The sequence below is a fragment of the Pan paniscus genome, chromosome 11 (genome assembly GCF_029289425.2).
Source record: "Pan paniscus chromosome 11, NHGRI_mPanPan1-v2.0_pri, whole genome shotgun sequence".
NCBI lineage: Eukaryota > Metazoa > Chordata > Mammalia > Primates > Hominidae > Pan > Pan paniscus.
This window is the reverse complement of record NC_073260.2, coordinates 68,050,905-68,078,567: the sequence shown is the minus strand read 5'-3', so window position 1 is coordinate 68,078,567 and position 27,663 is coordinate 68,050,905. Positions and strand designations below refer to the sequence as shown.

Sequence of the window (27,663 nt, the reverse complement as noted above, 5' to 3'; positions counted from 1 at the left end):
AGCCTTGGGCTAAGTGACTTAATGTCTTAGGGTCAAATTATTTCATATACCAAATAGTGTTCTTATAAAGACGAAAGATAATAAAAATTAATATATGTTATATAAGTCAATTTACTATATGAATAAAACTATGCTTGATTCACAATTAGTTTTTAAAAATTTTGCCTCCCTTTGCCACCTTAGGTCCTTGTTTGCATGGTACAAGCTTTATAAACCATCCTCCTTCTTCTTTATCCTATCAATGCATGAAACCTATCTACAACCTTGAGCTTCTGATCCCAACACAGAATTTGGGGTCAAAATATTAAGATATGATCATGATTTTCTTACTTATCTACTTTGAGATTTTGGAACACATTTTGGAAGATCATGGAGCCGAACAGTTAAAAGAGATTTTTATATCCTCTTTCAAATCTTAAAAAGGCCCAGGGCTTTTTCCACCTCCAAAATGAAATAATTCATAGGACAAATTATGTACTTGATATTTAAAAATAACTTTGAGCAGCTTAAAAATATATAAATAAGAAAAAAACAATGCATTTGGTTGCTAGGGGAAACGGATTCTGCAACTTCAGAAAGCAGTAAATTAAAACATCTCAAGGTACCTCAAGTAATTAGTTCTATGACCCAGATAGACTCGTTGAGTGGAGCCATCAGAGACTGCAGAATGTTTTGGATGCTTACAACCAGGGCCTGTCCTGCCCACCTACCCCTTTCCTCATCCCCATATGGGCCTGGAAATACTTAGAGAGAAAGCATTATTTGACTGATTTATTGAAGTTTAATTGACATACAAGAAAGTATACCATTTGTTACTTTTTCACATGTGTATATACACCTGTGAAACCATCACCACAATCACGATACTAAATTTATCCATCACTTTATAGGGGTTTTTTGACTGCTACAGCAACCAGGAGATATTACTGGCAGGGCCTGGGGACCACAGATCTCCTGAAAGGTACTGTCTTGCACAGAGTTGTCTTATCCAACAAAGCCAATAGCACCTCCATTGAGAAACACTGGGCCAAATCCCTTTGCTAAATCCACGAAGACACTGAGTCCAGATGATGAAACTGAGGCAAGACTAACATAAGTTTCTTCTGTTTACTGTAAATCCATCTGGTGTGCCTGTGTTACTTAAACAAACAAGATAGCATCTGCTGAAAGAAATTCTTGGTCTGAATCAAATGTTGAGGCCGGCACCTGCCAGGGTGGCATGAGAGCCGGAGTCCAGGGGTGTAGAGCCAAGCCAGGACAATAATTCTTTTTCATTTAAAAATAACAAGAAAAAAAACGCATCAAATGTTAAATATTGTATTGCCATTTTTTTTTGAAGGGAAGATATAGACTTTTATTTTCATGGGGTGTTTTTAGTAAGGTTGCTTGAATGAATAGAAAGCATTTCATGTATACTATAAGTAGTATGGATTGTTACACGAACCTGAAGAGCGGTCCAGTCATTCTACATGGCAGCAGAGCCATGCTAGGACCCAGGCTATTTTTCACTCTGGTCAATTTGATTTTTTGGTTTTGACCCCAGCAATATTGCCTCACAAATCCATTTTTTTAATTCGAGTACCCACCAAAATCCTACCATCTGCACCTTTTTCCCTGGACTGGACTCTTGCCTGTCTTTCAGAGTAGATTCACACCTTCTGGTCCATGAATCTCCAGCCTTTGTCTTCAGTCACACAGAACATTCCCTCACAAACTCTATTATCTTTCCACTCACCAGCCCCCACCTTCCTCTTCCTACAAATCGTCACTAAAAGGTAAGGCAGACAGCATGTCATTTTTTGGTCTAGTACCTGATTATTTTAGACAGCCCAGAGAAAGGGTTGATTTGTAATTGTAATTGTATGCACAGTTCTCTATCGGACAATTTAAATCTAACTTAATCCAACTAAATGTGCCTACATGCAAACATCAATATCTATTTAGGCTTTCTATTTCATGCATCTATTTTAAATAGTTTTATTCTATTTTGTATTTATTATGTAGTATTTTTATTACTCCATTGCATATGTGTGTATATATATTATACATGAGTGTATATGTATACACACACACACACACGTGTATCACTTAATACTTTTTAAAGTTTTTCTTATAGACTTTTACTCATTTTACACAATATTATTATAAAGAAAATGAGGGAGGTAATTTTTTTCTTTTTTTTTTTGAGACAGAGTACCACCCTGTCGCGCAGACTGGAGTGCAGTGGCAGGACCTCAGCCCACTGCAACCTCTGCCTCCCAGGCTCCAGAGATTCTCCTGCCTCAGCCTCCTCCTGAGTTGCTGGGATTACAGGTGTGCACATTTATAGGCTGCAAATACTCTAAAATGCTATATTTTAAATGTGACAACGGATGCCTCTAAATAAGGGAAAGTCAGCTAGCTACTCCTCTGCCAGTGACACACCTGCTGCTGCTACCTTGGATGACAGTGAAGGCCAAAGACGCAAAGTGCTAATAGATGTCATTTTGACATTTAGGATGCTTTTTAAAAATGATTTGAGTTTTATTAGTTGTAAGAGTCGTGTAATAACTCCAAGAACAAAATTTGTTATCTACCAGAAAGATTCTCTCTCTCAAGTGGAAAGTCATGGGCGAGGCCAGTGGTTCTCAAATCTTTCTGTGCTGAGAATCACCCCGAGGGCTTGTTAAAACAGATTCCTGGTTCCCACCCACAGAGTTTCTAATTCAGTTGGTCTGGGTGGAGCCCAAGAATCTGCACGTCTAGCAAGTTCCAGGTGTGCCGGTGTTTAGGATTTGGGGACCTCATGCCTGAGCCATGCTTTCCCCAAGTGCCCGTCAATGGTTGGCTGTGTTGATTGGACACTGGAAGTAGAAGAGGTCAGTCAGTGAGGATAGGGGGAGCACATGGAACACCTTTATACCCCCACCTTCAGCTGTAATGCTCTCAGCACCCTGAGCTCACTGTCTCCACACTCCCACAAAAGTCCTCCATTTCTCCTGTTCTTTGTAGCCAAAGAACAACAAAGTTGAAATGTCTGGGTAGAGACCTTTGGAGACCATGAGAGCTCAAACAAACATCCTGCAAACACACTTACAAGCATTATGAGCCTAAAAAAACATACCAAAAGATGAAGATAAACTCATGAACCCCTGGCTTTTAAGAGAAAAACATGTAGTTAATACATATTTTTTTTTTTTTTTGGAATGGTAGACTGTTAAAAACGAACACAGAGAACATTTCCAACTATAGAAAGAAGAGTAGGATCATGAGCAAGGATTATATCTTGGGCCTTGGGGTTGTCCATTTTCTGCCTGGAATCTGGTTCTCATGGCTGCTAGAGGACCCTAGACAAGCAGACTTCAAAAGGCCAGTAGACCAACTTTATTCTGCAGCTAAGAGCATTTAAAGCAAAACGAGGTAGCAGACTTTTAAAAATGTATGGGCTCTGCTCCTTGGTGACTATGTGGGGGTTACTGCATGTCCACAAACAGGTTTTATTTTTAGGCAGTTGACACCTGGACACAGAGATAAATGTGTAAAGACAATTATTCTAAAGATACATATAGATTTTTAATAAGGTGATGAGGACACTAGTGGTAAACAAAGTGTCACTTTAGCTATGTTTACCCAAGCCTGGTAATAACATGACTTATTTTTAAGAGAAATGTTAAAATCAACTCTCACAGCTCCAAAGACAAGTCCCCAAATTGAATATCTTTATTTTTATTTTCTGGATCATTTGAAAAATCCTGTCACTTGTGGTGATACTTATTTAATGATTACTTCTTCTCTTCCTAAATGAAGGTAGTAATAGAATTTTTAATTAATTAGTTTTATTGTGGCAAAATATACTCAACATAAAATTTACTATGTTAGCCACTTTTAAGTGTACAGTTCTGTAGCATTAATACATTCATATTACCATCATCCATTTCCAGATGTATTTGTTTTTAAATAATTGATCCCCTCACCCTAAAATGATGAAAGCTAGAGACAACATGTATGGGTAATTTTGGTATTTTTGCAAACAGCAGGATTATCTATGTTTTCTCGAGGAAAGTTAAGTTAAAGTCATCATAAAAGAGAAGAGATAAAACTAAACTCAGATTTGAGGCCCAATTATGGGCCTACCAGCCCATGCTTTTAAATTAGGGGGAGCAAAAACCTAGCACCAGTTGCTGCTTCATGGAAGCCTTCTTTCTATAAACCCTTGGCGGACATTACTCTGTGATTACTGCACTCTTTCCCACTGAACCTCAAAATCTTTCTCCATATGGTCTTCCAGGCATTCATCACAACTAATTAGAATTAGTCCATAGATGAAACCTATTTACCATCTCCACATAAAAATTGCGAGACATCCTGATGAAACAGGAAGTAAACATCATTTGGCCTGCCTTTGGCCCCGCCAAAGGCCCAATATTCACATCTGTACATGTAAACATGTACATAGTAGAAAAGCCCTTCAATATGGGGTTGTCACAAAGAAGGTTCCTTAGCATGGAAATCATCACAGATAAAAATGTTCTTACCTGGGTAGGAACACACTTTCCACCACATAAAAGTCTTGCATAAGAACATCTCGTTCTGGCTTGGAAGTGAGATTACCCACTGTGTATCCTATTCCCAGCTGAATAGCACCTTTAATAGCAGATGATGCAGTCTGCAAAGAAAACAAGGGTCTCAACATTAGTCTTAACAGTCAGGGCCTTGTTCAATGGTACAGGCAACAATACATGAGTGAGGTTCAATTCTCTTTCTTGCTCCAAAACAATGATGAGGCTGAGGTTTGGCAAGATGATAAGTTGCTTCTTTTGATGCAGAATTTATTCCAAACATTAAAGCTCTTTCTTTTCATATGTTTTTTGTGATAATGTTTCTTATAATTTAATTTGGAAATTGCTTACTAGTCTCACCATAGATCCATAATAATTTCTTACATTGATCTGTGCTAAAACATACAGCATGGGGACACCAATATTTCCCATTTACTACTTTTCTAATATCATCCAATAATTAAGCTGATGTAATGTTAACTTGGAGAATAACTACTGTATGTGTGTGTGTGTGTGTGTGTATGAGTATACACATATATAGTTTTAACCAAAATAATAGGAGAAATAACAGAATAACTCAATTTAGGACAATTAGAATGTATTTTTTTATGGTGAAGTGTGTCATACTTTTTATGCCTTGCACTGCCTAATGTAGTGCTACATACATGGTAGGAATTAAATACTTAAATCAGTGGTTCTTCACCAGGAACATCTGACGATATCTGAAGACATTTTTTGGTAATCATAACTGGAGGTGGTGGCATTACGTCTAGTGGGTAGAGGCCAGGGATGCTGCACAGGACAGCTCCCACCACAAAGAATCATCCAGACCAAAATGTCAGTAATGCTCAGGTTAAGAAACCCTGACATGAATGGATGTAATAAAGATCATTTACTTTATAGAAAAGATACTTTCTTTCTGATTTAATATTTTTTCTTAGCAAATCTAAGACCCATCCCCACCTCCCCACATGCTTTATATCTTTTTATTTCTTCAGGCTTTTAACACCAGAGAACACCTGTCTATTCTGGAAAAAATTTCTTCTCTTGATTTCTATGATAGAATATGGTCCTGGAGCCACTTCTATATATATATATATATTTATTTATTTTTTATTTTTTATTTTTTTTTTGAGACAGCATCTTACTCTGTCGCCCAGGCTGGAGTGCAGTCGTGCAATCTCGGCTCACTGCAATCTCTGCCTCCCGGGTTCAAGCAATTCTCATGCCTCAGCCGCTGAGTAGCTGGGACTACAGGCATGCACCACCACATCTGGCTAATATTTGTATTTTTAGTAGAGATGGGATTTCGCCATGTTGGCCAGGCTGCTCTCAAACTCTTGGCCTCATGTGATCTGCCCACCTCAGCCCCAAAGTGCTGTGATTACAGGTGTGAGCCACCATGCCCGGCCCACTTCCAGCTTTTCTTATAGTCTCTCCTGTCACTTCTTCTCTGACCTCTCATATTGTATTTGCTATAATTGCAGCGTCCCCTGAATTCGGTCCTTGATCCTCAGGTCTCCTTAATTGCCCTGGTAATCAATCCATTCTTAATGACTTAAATACTGTTTCTATTCAGATGGCTTGCAGATTCTTTTCAATCAATTGGGATGCTGTTCTGTCAACACGAATGCACTGTATACAGAGCCAAATTAATATCTTACAACCTCTCCACACCACTTCTGAGATTCGCTTCATTTCCCAAGGCAGTGTCATCTTCAGTTATCCAAACTTGACCTCCAAACAGACTACATCTAGAGCAGGGCTAGGTCTCTAGTCCATCTACAGACTACTTTCTCATAGGGGCATCATTTCATCACTTTGCTTATTCTACAATAAAGGTTATGTCACCTTTAGTGTGAGGACGACTATCTACATCCTTGACACTTAAGGAGGTAGAAAAATGTCTTCGTGTTTTTCTTTTTTCACATGCCCTTTTATTTAAGATCCTAGGGCAGCAAGATGGCAAAAGACTGAGACTTAAGCCCACAGTGCATTCAGTGTTTCTTAAAAAAAAACAAAAAACAAACAAACAAAAAAAACCCCTGCTATTTTAATGCTCCCTCTCAGAGCTCTGCAATGCCACCATTTGGCGTCAGTGACCTTTTGTACCGGTAGCTCTGACTTTTAAAGGCTGAAATGGATTTTCTTCATTTTAACCTTGCATAAAAACTCAAAAGGCATCTCTTCTCCCATGCGTCACTCAGACTGGTAAGGCACAAGACGTGACATGAGCACTTCCCAGAGGGCCCGATACGCCACACTGTTCTAAGCCAGATCTATCAACAGGTTCACATGCTGCACAAGTGCTCTGCACCCCCCGTACCGCACCCCTGACGCTGCTTTCCAGAACTATCTGTATCTGCTTAACTCACAAAACCACCACGATAACATCATTTTAACACTTCTTGGGCTGGAACAGCCTGCCAAAGAGAGTATCCAATTCTTTGTTGTCTCCACCCTGGCAACAGAAGGTAGTCAAAGCTGTGACTAGTCTACACCTAGTGTTATCAAACTTCAGGAACATGAGAATCACTGGGTACACTTGCTAAAACAGATGACGGTCATGTCCCCAGAATTTCTGATTCCAACGGTCTGGAGTGAGGACCAAATATATGCTCTTGTTCTAAGAAAAAATCTTTCTCCTCTGGTGTAAGGTTAAGTTTTGAGTCCCTGAGGAGTAAGATTTTGAAAAGAACCCTGCTGTTATATATTTAGTTAAATCAAAAACAGACTGGTAATAATAATACTTTCCTTTCAGAGCATTTAAATTTCAGGTGATCTGATGGGAGAAATAATAAAAGTAGTTATTAATCTTTTTTGACCAACTAATTTATGCCAGGCACTTGATATATGAATAATAACAATTATGATCATAATCTATCATAATCATAGCACATACTAATGTAGTGTTTACTACTAAATGGCAGGCACTGTTCTAAGTGCTTTCTGGTTATATTAAGCCTTTTACCCTCACGACTGTATGAGGTAGGCACTCTTACTATTTCTATTGGCTCAGGAAGGTTTAGCAACTTACACGAGGTAACACAGCTACTGACAAGGTGAAGCTGGGACTCACCTCTAGGGAGGCTGGCTCCAGAGGCCCAAGTTATACTCCACTTTCTCTAAATCAGAATCTCCTCACTCATTTGACCCTCTCCAGAACCGTAAGGCATAGTAACAACTGTTCCCATTTTACAGAGGTGGATTTAAGGCTCAGCAAGGTTAAGTGACTTGCCCAAGTCCCTTTGCTAGTATGTGGTGGAGTCTCACTGCCAAACCCAGGCTGCCTCCATATCCGTGTTTGCAAAATGAGCCTAGAATCAAAGTCGGAAGTTCTCTTTTAAGTCTGAATGTTTGACCTCAACAAAGCAAAGCTCTGAGAGAGCCATTCCTTTTGGTGAAAAAAGGGTAAAAATTTTATTTGCTTCCAATCATACCCACCCACGGGTAAGCCAAAGAAAATCTTGTAAACTTCTTGGTAAAGCTGTACAAACACCATTGTTAATGTCACCACTGGTAACATGGGGACTATTAACAAAAGGCGGCATTTTGCTGACATACTAGGAATGACACCTCAAAGTTTCCTCCTCCCCAGGTCTGTGTAAAAATTAAATGCTTTAATAGTGATATATTTGGGTATCACTAAAAAGCATCTTATATATGGAATCTAAAAATGTTGAACTCGAAGTAGAATGCCAGTTACCAGGGGCTGGTTGGGGGCTGGGGGCTTGGGGAGATATTGGTCCAAGGACAAAATTTCAGTTAGATAGGAGGAATAAGTCCAAGAGATCTACTGTACAATATGGTGACTACATTAATAACAATGATTGCATTTTAAAAATCACCAAGAAAGTAGATTTTAAGTGTTCTCATCACAAAAAATAACTATGTGAGGAAATGCACATTACCTCAATTAACTAACTCAACAGAGCCATTTCACAATGTATACATATTTCAAAACATCATGTTGTACACAATAAATACATATAATTTTTACTTGTCAATTAAAAAAATAAAATAGAAAAAAAGCATCTTGTCTGGTTTGTGGAAATGTCTGAGGCACATCCTAATATTAAGCCAGATGTACTTTGAAACTGTGAAAAAACACTTTGAAACACTACCTGGAGTGTCTCTGATGAGATTAGTAAATCATGATGATGACAAAGAACCTTCTGTGTGAAGTGTTGGTGATAGCAGTACTAGAACCAATAGTCCTTTCCCTGAAAACTCTAAGCCACCAGAGCTCCCTTCCTTCCTCCGGGATACCACCAACAGACCAGTGACACGGTGGTGGGTCGCCGGCTTTGCACAACTGAGCTTCTCCGCTTTCCTCTGCATGGCTTGGCATATGCTCTAAAAGTGCTAGGACAGGACTACTGCCCCTTTGAGTGCCAAGGGGAACCTTTGACTCCTTTAAAACATATAGGTTTAGGTTTCAGAACACAGCAAACAGAGTCTATTTTTAATTCAGGTTTTTGCAAGGGCTAAGTGGAGGCAATATGTTGCCTGGATACTAGAAAAACCTCTAAAGCATTTGATACTTGGAGAAAGGGAGAACCATATAATATCATAAAGGCAAACCACAAACGTTTAGTTTCACAGCTCCTCTGTATTAACCCAAACATGTTCAGATATGATGGTAATACTAAGAGGAAAATGAATATCAGCTTGCATTTGGGTAATATGTTATGGTTTTCAAAGCACTGTCTTTTAATGATCACATTTGATTGTCACAACTGTTACATAGCTAGGTAGGGTTTCTAATGCCATAGTATAGATAAGGAAACCGTGGCTCCGGGAGATGAACTTGGTCTAAATCCCTTAGCTAGTGTGTGCATACGCTGATCTTCTAGAAGGCTCCCAATACGGCATTCTACAATTTTGCTTTACTTACCTGAGTTTTCTCTGCTAGAGATGGATCTGATAAAAGCTGAGAAGCAGCGAACAATGAGATAATAATGATGAAAGTTACAATAAGACCAAATGCCTAAGCAAACCCTCTCTTAGAAAAGCAATGATCTGACAAGATTTTGATGTCCTTACATCAAAACTGCTTTCTACAGCACACTATCTATAAAATTAGGTCACTTAATATGCCATCTGATATCACTGGCTTTAAAAGGAAATATTAAAACATTTCATGTCAACAGCATTTTTCCACCTAAGGTGAATGGATGAACTAATGTTGGGATTATGGCCAATATAGATGTTTGCAGAGTGATTGTTTTCAAAAGCACAAATCTGATCATGTCAGTGCCTTGCTTGAAGCCCTCTAATGGGTTCTCAGCGCCCTCCCTGGAAGATTAAGTCCAAACCCCTTAGCTTAACACTGGAAGCCTATCTTAGAATATTACTCCCTGTCTGCTTCCCACCATCTCCCACGCCTGATATGTATTTTAAAAACCAAATACTCTAACCTTTGAGCAAGCTGACCTTATGAACCCCTAAAAACTACATGTGAACATTTTCGCTTGTGTGCATTTTTACCAGGGATGAGGTCCAATGCTTTCTCTGTTTCTGAGAAGATCTATTTTCCCAAAACCATAGATTTTGAGAGTCTAATTCTAAATCAGAGATATTCACTGACAAGGTGCCTTAGACTAGGCCATAAAGAAATGGTTCAGTATCACCTGTTAACAGCAAGAGAGGGCCAGGTGCAGTGGCTCACGCCTGTAATCCCAGCACTTTGGGAGGCTGAGGAGGGTGGATCACTTGAGGTCAGGAGTTCGAGACCAGCCTGGCTAACATGGTGAAACCGCGTCTCTACTAAAAATACAAAAATTAGCCGGGCATGGTGGCGCATACCTGTAATCCCAGCTACTCAGGAGGCTGAGGCAGGAGAATTACTTGAACCCAGGAGGCAGAGGCTGTAGTGAGCCAAGATGGCGCCACTGCACTCCAGCCTGGGCAAAAGAGCAAGACTCAGTCTTAACAACAACAACAACAACAACAACAAAACAGCAAGAGAGTAATTCTTATATGGGTGTATGGGAAGGGAGATGCTGACCAGCCTCCCCATTTATTTATTATTTCTCCCTCATTCCTCTTCAGTAACCACCCTGGTTCTACAACATAGGCTGGAGTGCAGTGGTATGATCACAGCTCATTGTAACTTCAAACTCCTGGGCTCAAGCCATCCTCCCACCTCAGCCTCCCAAGTAGCTGTGACTTCAGGTGTATGCTACCATGCCTGGCTAATCTTTTCAATTTTTTGTTGGGATAGGGTCTCACTTTATGGCTCAGGCTGATCTCAAACTCCTGACCTCAAGAGATTCTCCTGCCTCAGCCTCCCAAAGTGTTGAGATTACAGGCGTGAGCCACCACACCTGGTCCACGTTCCTTCATTTCTACAGCTCAAACCCAGCTCCAGGTTCTCCCTCCTCTCCCTGAACCTATACTCAAGAAACAAGGCATAGTCCACTTATTTGTCCCACTGAGAGAATTAAGGAGAAAGAAAGAGGGATAGATTCCCACTGAGAGAACTAAGGAAAAAGAGAAAGACATTGCATGAAACTGGTTGTAGGACTATGGAAATTATACAGTTTGTGGGTAGGCAAACCTCCTCCTCTCTGAGAGGAAGTGGGACCACCTCTTGCTTCCGGGTTCTTCAAATCATTTCTCAAGTTCTTCCCTGTATTAGTTTTCTGTTGCTACTATATTAAATTACTACAAGCCCAGTGGCTTAAAACAATGCAAACTTATTATCTTACAGTTCTGGAGGTCAGAAGTCCTAAAATCAAGGTTTTGACAAGGCTGCGTTCCTTCAGAGACTCTAGTGGGGAATCAGTTCCTAGAGTCCACCCGCATTCCTTGTGGTCTCTTCCTCCATCTTCAAAGCCAGCAGAATTGTTAAATCTGTCTCCCTCTGACCTCTGCTTCTCTCATCACATCTCCTTCTGTGACTCTGATCTTCTCGCTTCGCTTTATAAGGACCCATCTGGATAATCTAAGATAATCTCCCTATCTCAAAATCTTTAACTTAATCACACCTGCCAAGTGTGTGAAGTTACTGGCAATGTCTTCTTAATAGGTTCCAGGGATTAGGACATGGATCTCTTTGGGGTCCCATTATTCTGTGGATCACACTCCTCTACTTCAGGATTGACCCTAGCATTTTTTCCAGTGTTGCTCCCAGCAGAGAGAAGAGGTTCCCTCAGAACCCCATTCAGTCAGAGGCTGTTCATTCTGCCAGCAAAGATCTGAGCACTTAGTATGAGCCAGGCATTATTTTAGGCATTGTGGGAAGCATAAGCCAAAAAAGAGACATGGTTCATGCTCTCATGGGAGTTTCTAGTCTAGTGGGGGAAAGAGACATTAAACAGACAAAGATACACATGCATAAAGACAAATGAAGTCAGTGACAGAAAGAACAGCGTGAAATAATTGAGGTCAGAAGGGCGGAGACCCACTCAAGAATGATGGAGTCTCAGAGGTCTGTCTGAGGAATGATCTGTAGGCTGAGACCTGAAAAGTGAGAATGGGCCAGTCAACAAGTCGTGTCAACAAAGACTGGCTGTGTCCTTTGTACAAACTGGGGACATAAAGGTGACCTGAACAGAGTCTTGCCCTTAAGGAATTGACATTTTGGACTACCATGTGTGGTGAAGAAAGACAAAGCACATTAGGAAATTAGGGGAGTTGATTTCCAGGGATAGAGAAGCAGTAAGGTTCAGGGACCTGAAAGCAAATCATATGAGTTCATTAGTCGGGTAACAGGGAAAGTGCCAGAACTGGAGGCTGGAAAGACTGGACAGACGAGATCCGGGTCTTATAGGCCATCCTAATGGTTTGATGTGTTTCAATGAGGGAACAGCATTCTTATTTGAAAAGGTTCACTCTGGCTGCTACTTATAGTAGTAGGAATTGATTCCCTGCTAGAGCCTCTGAAGGAACGCAGCCTTGTCAACACCTTGATTTTAGAACTTTTGACCTCCAGAACTATAAGATAATAAGTTTGCATTGATTTAAGCCACTGAGCTTGTAGTAATTTGTTATAGAAGCAATAGAAAATTAATACGGGAAAGAACTTGAGAAATGATTTGAAGAACTCAGAAGCAAAAGGTTGTCCCACTTCCTCTCAGAGAGGAGGAGGTTTGCCTACCCACAAACTGTATCATTTCCATAGTCCTACAACCAGTTTCATTGGAGGGATTATAGGCAGGAAAGTGATTGGGGGCAGTTGCAGTGGTTCATATAGAGATACTGATGGCTTAGAGAAGGATGATGAACGAGAGGATGGGCAGAGGAGGTGGATTTGAGATATATTGGAGGGAGGGAGACAGAATTTGCTGCAAACTAGAAATAAGGGACAGAAAAGTACCAGCAATGCCTCCTGGCATTTTCCTTCAGCAGTTGAGAGGACTGAAGTCACTTTACCAAGCTGAGGAAACTGAGGAAGGTACCTATTTTGGAGCAGAGATTCAGAGTTCCATTTGAGATGCTAATGAGACATCCAACTGGAGATGCTAACATACAAGTCTGGAGCTTGGGATAGGGGTTAGAGAGAATATTTCATTTTGAGAGTTGTTAGCATATAAATGATATTGAAAACCAAGGGGTTGAATGAGAAAACCAAGAGAGAGAGAGGGGAGTATCCAAGGAGAGTCCTAAACCACAACAACATTTAGAAAATAGATGGAAGAAGGAAAAGCTTTGGAGGAGACGTAGGAGTGACTAACACAGTAGAAGAAAATCAGGGAAATATGGCTTCATTGAAACCAAGAAAAGAGAGTTTGAAGAAAGGAGTGACAACTGTCTCCACAAGTAGCTCTTTCATCTGATAATATAAATGCTACGACTTGATGGAATATCTAAAGCTATGAGTCAAATTCTCTATATTTTTCTCATTCATATTGTTAATTCATATATAAACCTAAATCTGGATCTAGCATATTTGACAAAATTATTTGATGGACTCATCAAATTATGCCATCACTTAAATCATATTTTAGAAGTGATCCTTAACTTAGAAAAATAAGATACTATGTTAAGTTTAAAAAGCAGGACACAATACAGATCATAAAATTTAAACAACAAAAACCAAGTGCATGTGTACATATCCACGGAGGAAAATAAGACAGGAAGGAAATATACCAAAATGTACAATTATTTCTGGATAGAGGGATATTAGGTGATTTTTGCTTTCAAGTTTTGTACTTCCCAAGTTTTCTAAATTTTATGTTTTATATATTGGGAAGGAAATGTCCTCCAATGAAGGTATTGCTACTATGTTTTAAAATACATTTTGAGGGATGACAAAGGCATGTTTAGGAGTTGCTCATCTTTTTAGCTTTTTCTTTTAGGTCAAGGCCTTAATGCAACAAACCTATGTAATGATTGTGCTTTTATAAAATGTAATCATAACAAGTTTATTTTTGTCTCCCACTGTTCCTCTAAATGTATTCTGGGGTTAGATTTTTCTTCTGCCCCAGCATGAAATATACGGCAGGTCTATGACCCTTCTGGTGGCTTCTGGAATAAAAGGTCCTGTCCAGGTATGGTGGCTTGCACCTGTAATTCCAGCATTTTGAGAGGGCAGGAGGATCACCTGGGCCTAGGAGTATGAGATCAGCCTGGGCCGCATAGTAAGACCTTTTCTCTACAAAAAATCAAAAAATTGGTCAGGCATGGTGGCAGCACCTGTAGTCCCAGTTACTCAGGAGGCTGAGGCAGGAGGATTGCTTGAGCCTAGGAGGTAAAGGTTGTAGCGAGCTGTGATTGTGCCACTGCATTTCAGCTTGGATGACAGAATGAAACCCTGTCTTAAAAAAAAAAAAAAAAAAAAAAGTCTTCTGTTTATTCCCAGTCATAGATCTGTAAAAATGGTCTCATCTAGACATTTGGTATGTACAGTCTAGCTTAATAATAATAATAATAATAAAAACTTATATATGCTTTTGGTAGCCATCTCTCTCTTCCCCCAGCTTGCCTGGCACAAGCCGGCCTCCAGCAGTGGGAGGGGCTTGGGAGCCTCTCTTCTCTTTTCTGACTGGTTGCTAGAGGGAGGAGAAAAGAGGTAGGAAAGGTGTTTTTTGAAGAGTACAGTTGTAAAATGTACCAGGAACTGAAAAGGCTGTCCAGGTGTGTATCTTTTTTTCTTGTGAGGTGCTCTCATGGGGTCTGCAGTTCTCCCCCGCAAATGGCTATTGCATTCCTCTGCCTGGTAGTTTCCTGTTGTTTTTCCAGGTCTTCACATAGACAGGACTGGGGTGACCCCACATTAGCTGTCTCTAGAGCTCAGTGTCCTCCAATGGTCACATATCATTTGCCTGGAACACCCACCCTCCCCAAGGAGCCTTTTTTGGTTTTGTCATCATCAGAGCAGCTGACCAAAACTTCTCTTCTGAAAACTTTCTGATTTTTCAGAAAAATACTATAGTCTATTGCATCCCCCAGGCTCCAGGGAGCACACAGCACACTCTTCAGTGGTCTCACAGAAGCCCCCTTCCCTAGGCTTGAGATGGTGGGCAGACCCTCTCCCAAGCCTCTCCCTTATGTGGGTTACTCATGACATATCAACAACTCTTTCCAAATTTCCTCTTCCATATCTCATAGTGGGCCAGCCAGGCCCTTTCATAGAGTGGGGTGATCATTCAACTGGTCTTAGACCACCTCCTTCCCCAAGTTCTACATGGCAGGCTGGCACCTGAACTTGGAATGTGATTATGCTTCCATCCCTTCAGCTTGTATTGTGTGGGACTGATTCACAGGTCCCGCTGATCACATGGGGTTTGGGCCAGCTGCATCAATGGATTGCTCACTGTGTTCCATTCCACCTGCCATGTGACTGCCAGACTCATCATTCCAAGGCTCTCTTTCTGTTTTTCCTTTTAAAACCACCTCCCAGCATAGAAGCCTCCACTAATTTTTGACCATCTGTAGAAATGAATCCAAATTCTTTGCTTGGCCTTCAAAACTTTCTACAATTGAGTCCCTGTTAATGCTAAATGCTGTAATAAATCAATCCTCAAATACCAAGTCCTATAAAAAAAAACACACCCCTAAAATTCAATGTCTTGATTCAAGAGAAGTTTATTTTTTGATAGGACATAGTCCACAGTGAGTGTCTCTGAATGATAATCCACTTGCCTTTGTCAGGTGATTCAGAGAGCCTGGCTCCTGCATCCCTGTAGCTCTAGTAGCCCCTAGGATCGTAAAATCCCCCCAGTTCAGCTGGCTGATAGGAGAAGTGAGAGAATATCCACTTCTTCCTACCTTTGCCAGGAAGTGACAGTGCAGGATATCTACCCCAGGCCTGTCCCTCAACCCTCCTTCACCCTGCTCTGTGCCCTGGGTTACCATCAGTAAGCCCACATCAAAGGGCTCCCTCTGGCTTCTAGTTGGGTTTGGCCAATGGGACACCATGGCAGAAGACTGGACGGAGTTTTGAGAGTGAGGTCAAAGTGTTTACTTCCATCCCTCCCTCCTTAAGGTTTGACTCGGTCTGGTTGTGTCCTTCTAAAGGTTACAGCTCCTCTCTGTGGATCTTTCCAGATGATTCCTACTCTGGGATCTAGAAATAGTGCCATTCTCTTACCTTTTTATGGCTTGGGGGGCGGTGTGGGGGAGGCGGGTAACAAGGTACATTTTGCCTCAAGACACTGAACTACCCCTTATGGTTTCCCTGCATTTCTCCCACATCTTTGCAAACAGAGTCTTTCTTTTTTTCTTTTTTAAAATTTTACCTTAAGTTCTAGGATACACGTACAGAACATGCAGGTTTGTTACATAGGTATACATGTGCCATGGTGGTTTGCTACACCTATCAACCTGTCATCTAGGTTTTAAGCCCTGCATGCATTTGGTATTTGTCCTAATGCTCTCCCTCCCCTTGCTCCTCACCTGCCGATAGGCCCCGGTGTGTGATGTTCCCCTCCCTGTGTCCATGTGTTCTCATAAAAAGAGTCCCTCTTAAATTCCTTCCAAATTATCCGATTTAAGTGTGCCATCCTTTAACTGCCCAGGTCCTACAGACAATGACTCATTCATAGTATACCAGTAAGGATAAGCCACATGGCCCGGCTCAGATGCAAGGAGGGCCGGCTCTGCAGCTGCTTTCCAGACCCAGCTGTGCTTTGGAAGAGGGGGCACAAACTCTGGTGGACCAGTTACTGTTTTGGCCACAAGCCAGAGATCCTCTTGCCTCTATGCAAATCCACCACTTTAGCCAAACTGTCCCACTTAAACTTGCCTTGTGATTTCTGGTCTCTGCATCCACTGATCTCTGGGCTTTCCATGCTGTCCTTTTCCATTCTCTTTTCAGTATCCTACCCACTCTTCCAGGTCCAGCTTTACCAATCATGCCTCTACACAGCCTCTGTTCATTACAGCAGCTAAAAGCGGTTACTCCTGTCTCCCAGTATGAATCATTTCATACGTGACTTTTGGGGTATTCTGTTATTTTCATGATTGGCAATGACATTTCTGATATAATTTCTGCAGCATCTGCATTTTCAAAAATAAGAATACTGGAGTTCCATTAAATGATGGCCTTCCCTAGGCTGGCACGAACACTCCATGTGGTGAATTTGCCTTATAACAAGGTTATTCTGACACACTAGGCACTAAACAACCTTGGAAGAAGCCCAACACAGATCCACTTTATATTTAATTTTCCCTTTTTATCAAGCAGCCTTTTAACAAGATCCCAGTATATCCATCTGTTTGATAGAAGATTTGCTTCTCAACATTTAATAGGAGAGGCAGAATAAAGAAAAAGTGTTTCACGGTTTCTTTGAAATGATCTCCACCTTAATTTGATTGGCAGCAAAGCATGTTCCCTCATTGGAAAGGAAGAGCATGTTAAGTAAACACTCCTCATTAACAGAAAAATACTGTACTCTTAAAGTATTCATAATACAGCAGCATCAAATTATGCACACTTAATTGCCCTAAAAAGAGACAGGCCATCAACTGCAGATGAAATTCTTGATTTAGGATAGAGCTGTTATATTTGCTGTATATATTTGCTGTTATATTAGTCTTTCAGAAATATTACACTTTAAACTGAGATATTCATTAAAAATGTAACACAGTATAATATCCTTAATACTATTCTTACACACTAGGGAAGAATATTTCATTTGTCTGTGTATTCAAATAAAAATTGTTATTTATTTGATATAAATATCAATTTAGATTCAATAGATTAAAATAAGACAGGATTGACTTTTCATCCTAGAATCAACCAAAATAAAATTTGACACAATCTTAGCATGCTCGATTTCCTGGTAGAGGACTTGTTATTTGAAAGGTGAAATATTAGTTCAGTGCTAAGCACTGTTTTGGGGGAAATAACACAATGCTTATAGCGGATGTTACTGGTTGTCTGCAGCATCTATTCTCTTCTTACTTAGCAGTTGTTCTTCAAGAGGCTTGACTTTGCCCTCAGGGACATCTGGCTGTGTCTGGAGACAATTTGGGTTGTCACACCCGGGCAGTGCTCCTAGCACTGATTGGACAGAGGCCAGGGATGTGCTAAACATCCTACAATGCACAGAACAGCCCCCTCAACAAACAATTATCTAGCCCAAATGTCAATAGTGCTGAGGTTCGGAAACCTTGTGATATAGTAATGGATTTCAACTGGGTATTTTGCCTGGTTCTCTTTTAGGTAGGTATCATCACATTACTATTTTCTGGCTATTGAGCTGGGACAGGAAATGATGTGTCAACTCCCAGGTCACATCCTCACCAGGAAGGGGTGTGCTGTGTACAGATGTGATGGACAGAGATGAAGTAGGCTTCTTTAATCGCTTTTGTTAGCTATACATTGAGAATGGTAGAAAAACAAGATAGAAACCTAGGCCCCTGAATACCCTGCAGAGGCAAGTAAATGACCTCTGCACTTCATGCATGTGAAAAATAAACTTCAACTTAGCTTAAGCCACGGTTATTCTGGTTCTTGTTTTGATCTATATTCCAAGCGCATATACCCTATGGACCTATAACCAAATGCTCTTTACCTGAAAAACAATATAGGCTCAAAAATATATCAGACTGAAAGATAAATATCCATAAAGATACCATTGCTCAATTTAGAAAGGTAAATTGTAGCCCATGCTCATTGAGAAAAAGTTAAAAAAAACTCTTAACTACAGAAAGTAAAACACCAATGTGCCCTTCTTACACTTATTCTTCAGGGTTAACTACTATCAACTGTTTAGTGTGTGTTTGGGGCTTTTTTCTCTACACACTGAAAAATACATGTCTGTATACATGCATTACAGATAAAAATGAGGCTGGGCATGGTGGCGCATGCCTTTAATCCCAGCACTTTGGGAGGCCAAGGTGGGTGGATTGCTTGAGCTCAGGAGTTCAAGACCAGCCTGGGCAACGTGGTGAAACCCTGTCTTTACAAAAAATGCAAAAATTAGCTGGGTATGGTGGCTCTTGCCTGGGGAGGCTGAGGCAGGAGGATTACTTAAGCCTGGGAGGCGGAGGTTGCAGTGAGCTGAGATCGCACCGCTGCACTTCAGCCTGGGTTGACAGAGGGAGACCCTATCTCAAAAATAAAAATAAAATTAAAATGAGACTGTACTATTCATACTTTGTTTCAGCTTGCTTTTTTTCCCCCAAATACTATGCTTCCATCTATACAGATCTCATTATTTGTAATGGTTACATAGATTTTCATAGCTTGTATGTACCACAATTGTTTTAACTACTCTCTTATTGATAGACACTAGGGTTCTTGTTCTCTCTCTTTAATAGAAAATAATGTGGTGATGAATATCCTTGTTCATATACTCCTATACATTTATTTCTTGAATATTTCTGCAGCTTTGATTCCTAGAAGAACTGATGAGTTAAAAAAATGCACATTTATACTTTTGGTAGGTACTGCCAAGATGTCTTCTACGGATTTCATCAATTTACATACTCACCAACAGAGTGCTGTGTAAGAATGATTCTATCCTCATACTCCTACCAATACCAGTATCATCAATATTGTTAACTTTTGCCAGTCTTGTTGTTTTAGTCTCCATTTTCCTGATCACTATTGAGACAGATTCTCTTTTTGTGTATTAATTGTATTATTTGCTCTTAACTTTATAATTTTCATTTTTTTATGGTTATACACTAATAGTCATGTTCAATTATTTTACAGCAACTAAAGTTAAACTGCATTTGTAAAATAGTCCCCATGGAAGCTCTAAAACAATAAAATTTCCATGCCTTCTCTTAAGAGTTTTGATTATTAAAATTGTATGCTCTCACAGGGCAGAAACTATAGCTAATCTTTATCATCTACCAAATAAGGTTCTTGTTTATTCCTTTTTATAATAAAATTTTACACTTCTCTAGCCTTTTTCATTTAAAATTTAAAATAGTCCTTTAGAAGAATTTACACCAATATTCACACTTAAATATATACTTTTGCAATAACAAATAAGGAGTGTGTTCCCTAATTGGCTCACTGGGATGCTGGACTCTTGGAGGAACATGTAACAGCAGCTTGTGGGTGAAGTGGGGGTTGAGAAACACACCTAGGCAGAAAGATATGGAGAAACTGCAATTGTGCCTGCCTACCTATGTCTTTTAAAGTCTTACACTGTAGGGCCAGAAAGGACCTGTAAGATGGGCTTCCCTGAAGTAAGAAATGATCAGGTATCTTTAGGTGGAATCTTTTCACATTACGGTAGTACCTTTCTTGCCATAACTCCACTCACTCTTCTTTTGATGGGGAATGAATGGAATATGTTCATGGCTCTTTTCACCATTCTATTAGCTAGCTGGCCTTTCCTGAGTACTTACTGTAGTCCAAGCCTTGTACAAAATTACTTACTCTTGATTTACATAAGATGAAACTGGCCCAGAAAGACAAATCAGCTTATCCAAGGCTACACAGTGAGGAGGTGGTAAAGCTGGCCCTTGAACCTAGATCTGTTAACCCTGAGTCCATGCTCATAACCGTCATACCTGATGTCATAACCCCACATAGAATTACAGAAATAGCAGCTTTGTAGTTTTGTGTTTCAGTTTAGCACAGGCCCAGCTAAAATATGTGGCTACTCCAACTGCTTGTTTATTGGCTACATGGGCCTGTTTCCAAGCAATACCAAGCCAGCTTCTACTCTTTTAATTTGCATTCTCCTTTGACTGGCAAATCCATGGTTAACTCTTTGCCCATAGGTGTGGAGATGGGTCAGGGCCAAAGTCAAACCTCTGCTCTACAGAGTTCTCCAGGGGCATATCACAGCCCTCTGCCATGTCAGGTGCACAGACACATGGGCACTAATTGAAAAGGTGTCCTATATGGGGCCAAAGTGGAAAGGTTTCACTATAACATTGGGAATCTTTAGAATAGGAATTAGAATCTAGGCTGTTTACCAGCTTTAAGTAAAACAAGATTAGGACAACCAACCTCCCCTCAAAGAAACCCTCAGCAACCTCCACCCTCTCATCCATCCCTTCTGGCCTAATCTTATCCCCACCTACTTTGAGAGGATATTAACCCCTAGCCACCAAACTCTTGCTTCATATGAAGTCACACACACACACACACACACACACACACACACACACACACACACACAAAACCACTGCTGTTGTTGCTGATTTAGGGAATGAGAGGGGATGATTATAACTCCCTTAAAAAGGTGGAAACCAGCATGGAAACTTAATATGCTCTGGAAATATGAGTGGCATTACAAGATCTCGTTGTTATCTTTTACCGCCTATCCCAAGAGACTGCAAACCTTTCTTTTTCATCCCACCAACTGACCTCTTCAGTTTTAAAAAGAAGAATGTATTTAGCTAAGGAGGGGAAATAAACCAGCATCTCTCAGTGCTCTGATAGTGTTCACTGGGCCACTGGTCACTATTCTGCAGTTAATTAATTCAAGAGATAAATCTCTGACTTCATAAGACAGGAGGACTTAATTGCTATCCATTTACCCAAACAAAGAGAAAAAAATAAAAATGAAGCTTCTTATTGGGGTAGGGATCACTGGATGTTTTTTCCCACTTGTGCCTCAATTTTGGTCCTGTAGTTTTTTTCTCGATATATAAAAGACATAATGAGGAATATAATAAATGGTAGTGAAATAGGCCTAGAAGAAATCAAAATAGTTTTTCTCTTCCTTTCAAATCTCTACCAGTTTAATTCTTCCTCCTCTTAATTTTCATAATAAGCTCTAAGGGCTGATGACAGGGAATTATACATATATGTATTATATCACAGATGTCATTATCTATGTTAGAGGAATAAATAACATTTATGAAATAGAAAAGCAAAGCTCAGGGATCCAAGGTTTAGAAGGAAGAAAGGGGCAGCGTTACTGTTGCTAAATGAGATGGAATCATACATAGAACAAAAACACTTTCAAATTGACAATGCAGTGATTTTATAGACTGATGGTGAGAGGCATCACTTGCTGTGACTTGCTGTTTACCAATCTCAAATCATTTTTCCACATGCCAGCCCTAAACACTCCTTATAGAATAGATCCAGCAGATGTAAGGACTAAGGAATGACATCAAGAAGGGATGAAGAAAATGGCTTCTCTCTAAATTCATAAGAATTTAGAGGCCAAGCTGTCTTTTCTGAAAGAGTGGGGGTGAAGACATCCCTCCTTTAATAATTGAGTTATTTTAAATGACTGGCATAGCAATTGTTTACAGTACCATGTGCTTTGTAGTTCTGGCCATATTTCTGGAAAACCACAGAAGAACAATGCCAAGAGAATTTTAAACAAAACAATCTGAAACATTAATATCAGTATTTACCTAAAGGAGCTTTAAAATTTAGAATGTAGGTGTTTCCTGGGTAGAAAAAGACTGGTTTTGAGTATTTGAGGACTCTAATGCAATGACTTCCATTGAGATATTTTAATACACATATATTTTATTGTGTTAAGTGCTTATTTTGTGTAAGATTAAGTTATTTGCAACATTTATTTCTCACCATAACCTGTATATTACCCCCACAGATGAGGAAACTTAAATTCAGATGGATTGTACATATGAAAGATAAATCCTAGATCATGTTTTACAAAAAGACTATTAAATGGAACTCTTCCTAAATGTGTACATAGACTAACATACACAAAGTTCATTTACATGTTTTTCAAGAATCTCCATAACCTGGGTAAAGCACTGAAGGTGGGGGATAATTTTGAATATTATGCATACTTTCAAGTTTGGATTAAGCATTTTTTGTCCATGTAACCTCACGTTTCAAGATCTAGGATTACATCGTAGTCAAGATGCTATTTTCCCCCCTACACACTTTCTCTTTTAGAACAGTGGAATACAGTTTCCAAAATCCTCTATTTCTGAGCCCTGTACATTTAAACAAATAAAACAGCCACGTTAGGCCTTCAGCTTCTCCCACCTGCCTGCAGCTCCCACGCTCCAAACTCACTGGCTTTTCCTCCCTGGCCTTCGGGATCCCTATCCTCCTTTCCTCATAACCTTTAAAATTACTATGTTTCTCCTGTTCCCAGAGGCCAGGATCAGCCCTTCCGCAAGGAAAGCAACTAAGGTCTTCGGAAGAGATGCACTCTCCTCCAAAACCCAGCTGGCTACCCAAGCTGCAGATAGGACGAAAGAGAACCCCCATGGCTCCACGGCTCTGGCTCTAGGCTTCTAGCTCTTCTTCTACTAACCAACTTTTTGACCAAAGGTAGAAAAAGAGAAGTATTCACAGACAATGACTATGGTCCTGATTTCATAAGCCCCACCATATTAATTTACAAACACGGACAGACATTTGGGATCACCAACACGCAGCACAATCAGTTTCAGGCTCCTTCTGCCACCAGGGGGCTGTGAGACTCTGAGACAGCTTCATTATAGCACGGGGGCTCACTTTCCTCCTCTAGAAAATGAAGGCAGCTGGCTTAGAGAATTGCCAAAATTTCTTCCTCCTCTAAAATTCTACACGATATACGACTTTCTGATTTCATTTATTTTTCAGTATAGGTGGTCACTGGAAGCCACTTGTTTTGTATGATTTAACATATTTCATTCCACCATTTTCTAGATGTCTGTTTTTTTTTTCCCTCCCACTTACAGTTGCTGCTCTAAAAATGCAACAGAAAGTAATTGTATTTTGCCTTCTTTGGATTACAACTCTTAGAGACCGATACTGAGAAAGGAGAACAGGCAGTCATTTTTCTCACAAGTGGAGCAGGAGGAAGCAGCCTTGCTTCACCCATGTGCAATTTCCAGAAGTACCAGCTGGGTAGAGGCTGGGCTGCTGCTTATTTCTGTTTAGTCCTTTTCTCTTGAACTCTGAGAGAGCGTTATTAAATTGTTTTGGTTGTTGCCCAGGTCATAAAAGTTGGTGTCAGAGCTACCAACAAACACCTTTGGCTCTCCCCCATTAGATCTCCCCCATTGGATCTCCCCCACTGGATCTGGCCACCAGACTCGGACATCTTTCTGGGCTGTCAGGTGATGGGCCTGTTCTCAGCAGGTTTCCAAGAACCCCTTGACTTGATCCCAATAAGCCAGTCTTCTAGTGGCCCAGTCCCAAATGCACCATTATTGGCTCCTGCTGCTACAACGCAAGTGGAAGTGCCCGATGCATAGTTGATTGCTCAATAGAGGGCTGCTTCCTTCCCCCTTGGTTCCCCCTTCCCAGGCATGATTAGAGGAAACTGTGGTGGGTTTCTGCAGCCCAGACCTCTGACCCCACACTCTTTCCAACAACGCTAACCTATCTGCCATCTAACCACAATGCCTTGCTCAGAGCTTAACTCAGTGTTGGCTGAATGACTGAGTAGATGATATTGAATGAATGAAGATCATCTCAATGCCAAGCTTCCATGAGCCTATGGACACATAACCCCTACTGTAAGGCCTCTCTCTTGTTTAGGCCCTGCAGCAGCCAACTTTCAAGATGTACACAAGTAATCAGTTATCAGTCTAAAAATGTTTTGTTCTCTTACATGTTTCTTGAGTCCGTTGCACAAAAGGCCTGGCCGACTACTGACTTTATCTTCACCTCCAATACTCTGTGCTTCCTCTAACAACCTCTGCCTGTCTCCTGAGCCACACATCCAGCTTCCCCTCTTCCCAGGCCCATGTTGGCAGGGCCCGTGTCTGTGCAGAATCCGTTCATCTTTCTCCCAGTACGAATATCAGATACTTGGCTCCAGAAGGTTACAAGAAGGGTTGCTTGGAAACAGGTTGGCTTGTAAAAGAAACCTGGCATGGTATATGGCTGAGGGGAATTTTCTACAGTCTCGTTGGGTAAGGAAATAGGTTTTCCCAACAGGAGTAGAGTGGCTCACTCTCTGAATTTAAGTGAGTGAAAGAGGCCTCAGTCTCCTCCATTTACCACCACCAACCGGGGCTGCCTGACAAAGGATGGGTGGTCCTGATGCTGGACTTCCAGTTGCTGATACTTAACGGGCTTGCCTGGTTATGATGTGTTGCCATGGAGGGGAATCACCTTGCCATCAGCCCTATACAATAAGCATGATTGGAAATACTTGCATCTGTATCCCATGATATAATTTCTTTGGAATGTAACCACCTGGCAATGGGGAAAACCCCCAAATATGGAAATTTTTTTTCAAAAATTTAAAAAGGAACAAGGAAATACAAATCATTTTTACTACATTGGTCTGTGAGTAGAACATGGCGCTGAGGGAAGGCTCTAGCAGCCTCCTAGTCATTTCCTCCCTCCTTGGAATCTTCTCCTTTCTCAGACACTGCTGCCATAGTGGTCTTTGCCAAGACTTGGCCATGCTGAGGCCCAATTCCTCCCCTGGCATAGGGTTCCCTGACTGGGGCTGCTTGTGTAAAGAATGGATCAGGGTAAGGCACTCCTTAGTTCTTTATATTCACAATCACCTTTAAAAATTCTATGTTTGGTTATCTAAGCTTTATCAGGACCCCAAAGAAAAACAATACATAAAAATCCTCAACCATAGGACCCACAGACGTGAAGGGCAGAGGGAAGCTGGTTTTTAACTCTGGTCACTGAGAACAGAGATCTGAGACAGCAAGTGTGGAAGCAATACTGGGACCACCTTGGCTCACTTCAGTTCACAGACTACACCAGGTATGTTTATTCCACAAGCCAAGCTGTTTCTAAATTAATCAACTGTCTATATAGCCTTCAAAGCCCAGTATCAGATAAGTCATAAATTCCTGTAGGCCAGGATTTCTCAACTTTGGCACTATTGACATTTTGGATTCAAGACTTCTTCGATGTGTGGAGCTGTCCATTGTAGGATGTTCAGCAGCATCCCCGGTCTTTACAAATGGTGCCTATAGCACCACTTCCTCCAGACATAAAAACCAAAAATACCTGCAGACAGTAATAAATGCCCTCTGGAGGGGTGGTGAGCAAAATCAGCTCTGGTTGAGAACTAAGACTTTGTCTAAGTGCAAAACTCCCATACCAAGGTACATCCCCCTTCTATCTATAGGTGGAAGTACAACATCAATGCTTGTTGTCTGCATATATGCTATCCACATCAATGGAGTGTCTCATATTGTAGGTGTGTCAAGAATAATGCTTTAATATTCCACAGTTTTAACTCACATTTTGTTTCACCAAGCCAAGTGCAAAACACTTGAAGTGATATTACTATTTTTAAAAAACAACCTTGGGTAATTTGGAAAAGAAAGTGCACTTGCTGTTGCTTTTGTCATGATCCTTGTCTTTAAAAGTGCTGCTGGTGCAGTGTGTGTACAAACATGCCTGTCCACCCTCCCTGCCTCCATGGACACATGTGCACGTAGGCACTCACGCAAAGGCTACTGTGTCCCACAGCAGATGAAAGCCGGGTTCTCAAGAGTAAACCAGGCAGGGAGTATATTAGCCATCCAAGCATGAGAAATGCCCAAGTGGAAACCAACATGAAGGCATCTTTGGGGCACATGGTTTGATGGTGTCACCCCAGTGAGTCCATCAGAGGTGCTGAAGATGAGTGCAGTGGGCTGAGAAACGCTGAGGGCCAGGGCCCGGGACCTGAGCCACAGTGTGGCTTTCTGCACTCAGCATACTCTTGGACAAGGGACTTAAGGTATTTGGGCCTCTGTTTTCTCGTATGTTAAAGAACAGTTTTATCAGAGCACTTCCAACTCTAACAGTCTAAGTTTCTAAGAATACAATGCAGAAAATGCCACTTCCACCCACCCTACAATCCTTCTTCTTTCTAAATTAATCATTTCTGCTATTTCCACCTCAAATGATGGTCACTATTCTCAATTCAACAGAAACTGCAAAAAACACACAGAATATTCAATTACTTTCAAGAAAAAAGGTCTGTCTAATCCTGTCATCAGAAATGATGACTTTTATTCCTTTTTTTTGTCCCAAGTTAAATCTCTGTGGATAGCTAATGTTCCATTTTCAAAGAACTATTAAAAAATCCATCTAAGTTTATCCAAACTGTGGGCCGAAAGATGGAAAATACCAGTCCCATGGTACATATGAAGTCACTGGCCTATTTATAGCTCTCAACTGTAACCTAGGGATCACTTGACTCTATACCCCATGTAGAGATTTTCCATATATCATTTCCTTCTTCTGGACATGCTTCATAAACATGATCTGCTTCTGTAAACACCAAAGAAATAATATAGCAAATGGTTCTGTGGGAGATGCATAATAATCCAGGAAATGAAGGGGGCCACATCGTCTCCAGCAGTGAGTTCAAAATTTGATTTTGAAAATTCTGTTCAAACATGAATTGCTTCATGTTAACAGTAGTAACCTGAGCCACATTTGCTTTTCAGTCACAACGTGTTGCATTTGAAGCCAGGTTCATGCTTATGTCCCAGAAAATGATTTCTTATTTATGTAAGTTGATTACAGGGAGACTTAGGTATTGAAGGTACATTTATTGAGCACATCGATTTTATGGAGGGAGTGAAGTAGAAAAGGGAAAGAGAAGAGGAGAAGGAAATACAGACCTGAGACAGTGATGTCTACACCTCAGGATCACAGTTGGTATCTACTGAGAGTACCAGACAGACTGACAGTAATGACAAAGGCATAACAAAGAGCTGCAGATGCATAGAGGAGGACATTGTGAAATTATATGGTGGCAGACAGAACAATGTCTCCCAAAGATGTCCACATCCTAACCTCTAGAGCCAGCAAATATGTAACCTTAGAAGGCAAAATATAATATGTTACTTTACAAGGTTGCAA

At 40.6% G+C, this 27,663-nt stretch overlaps 1 protein-coding gene across 14 annotated transcripts in view; it reads right to left on the bottom strand.

The window, feature by feature from the left end:
* Positions 1-27,663, bottom strand: part of PIP5K1B (phosphatidylinositol-4-phosphate 5-kinase type 1 beta) — a 305,504-nt gene that overhangs the window by 142,428 nt on the left and 135,413 nt on the right. For all 14 annotated transcript variants that reach the window (XM_008978414.5, XM_003824756.6, XM_057298699.1 and 11 more), the window contains one exon: positions 4,515-4,645. In XM_008978414.5, the coding sequence (XP_008976662.1) occupies positions 4,515-4,645 (131 nt within the window). The remainder of the gene's footprint in view (positions 1-4,514; positions 4,646-27,663) is intronic.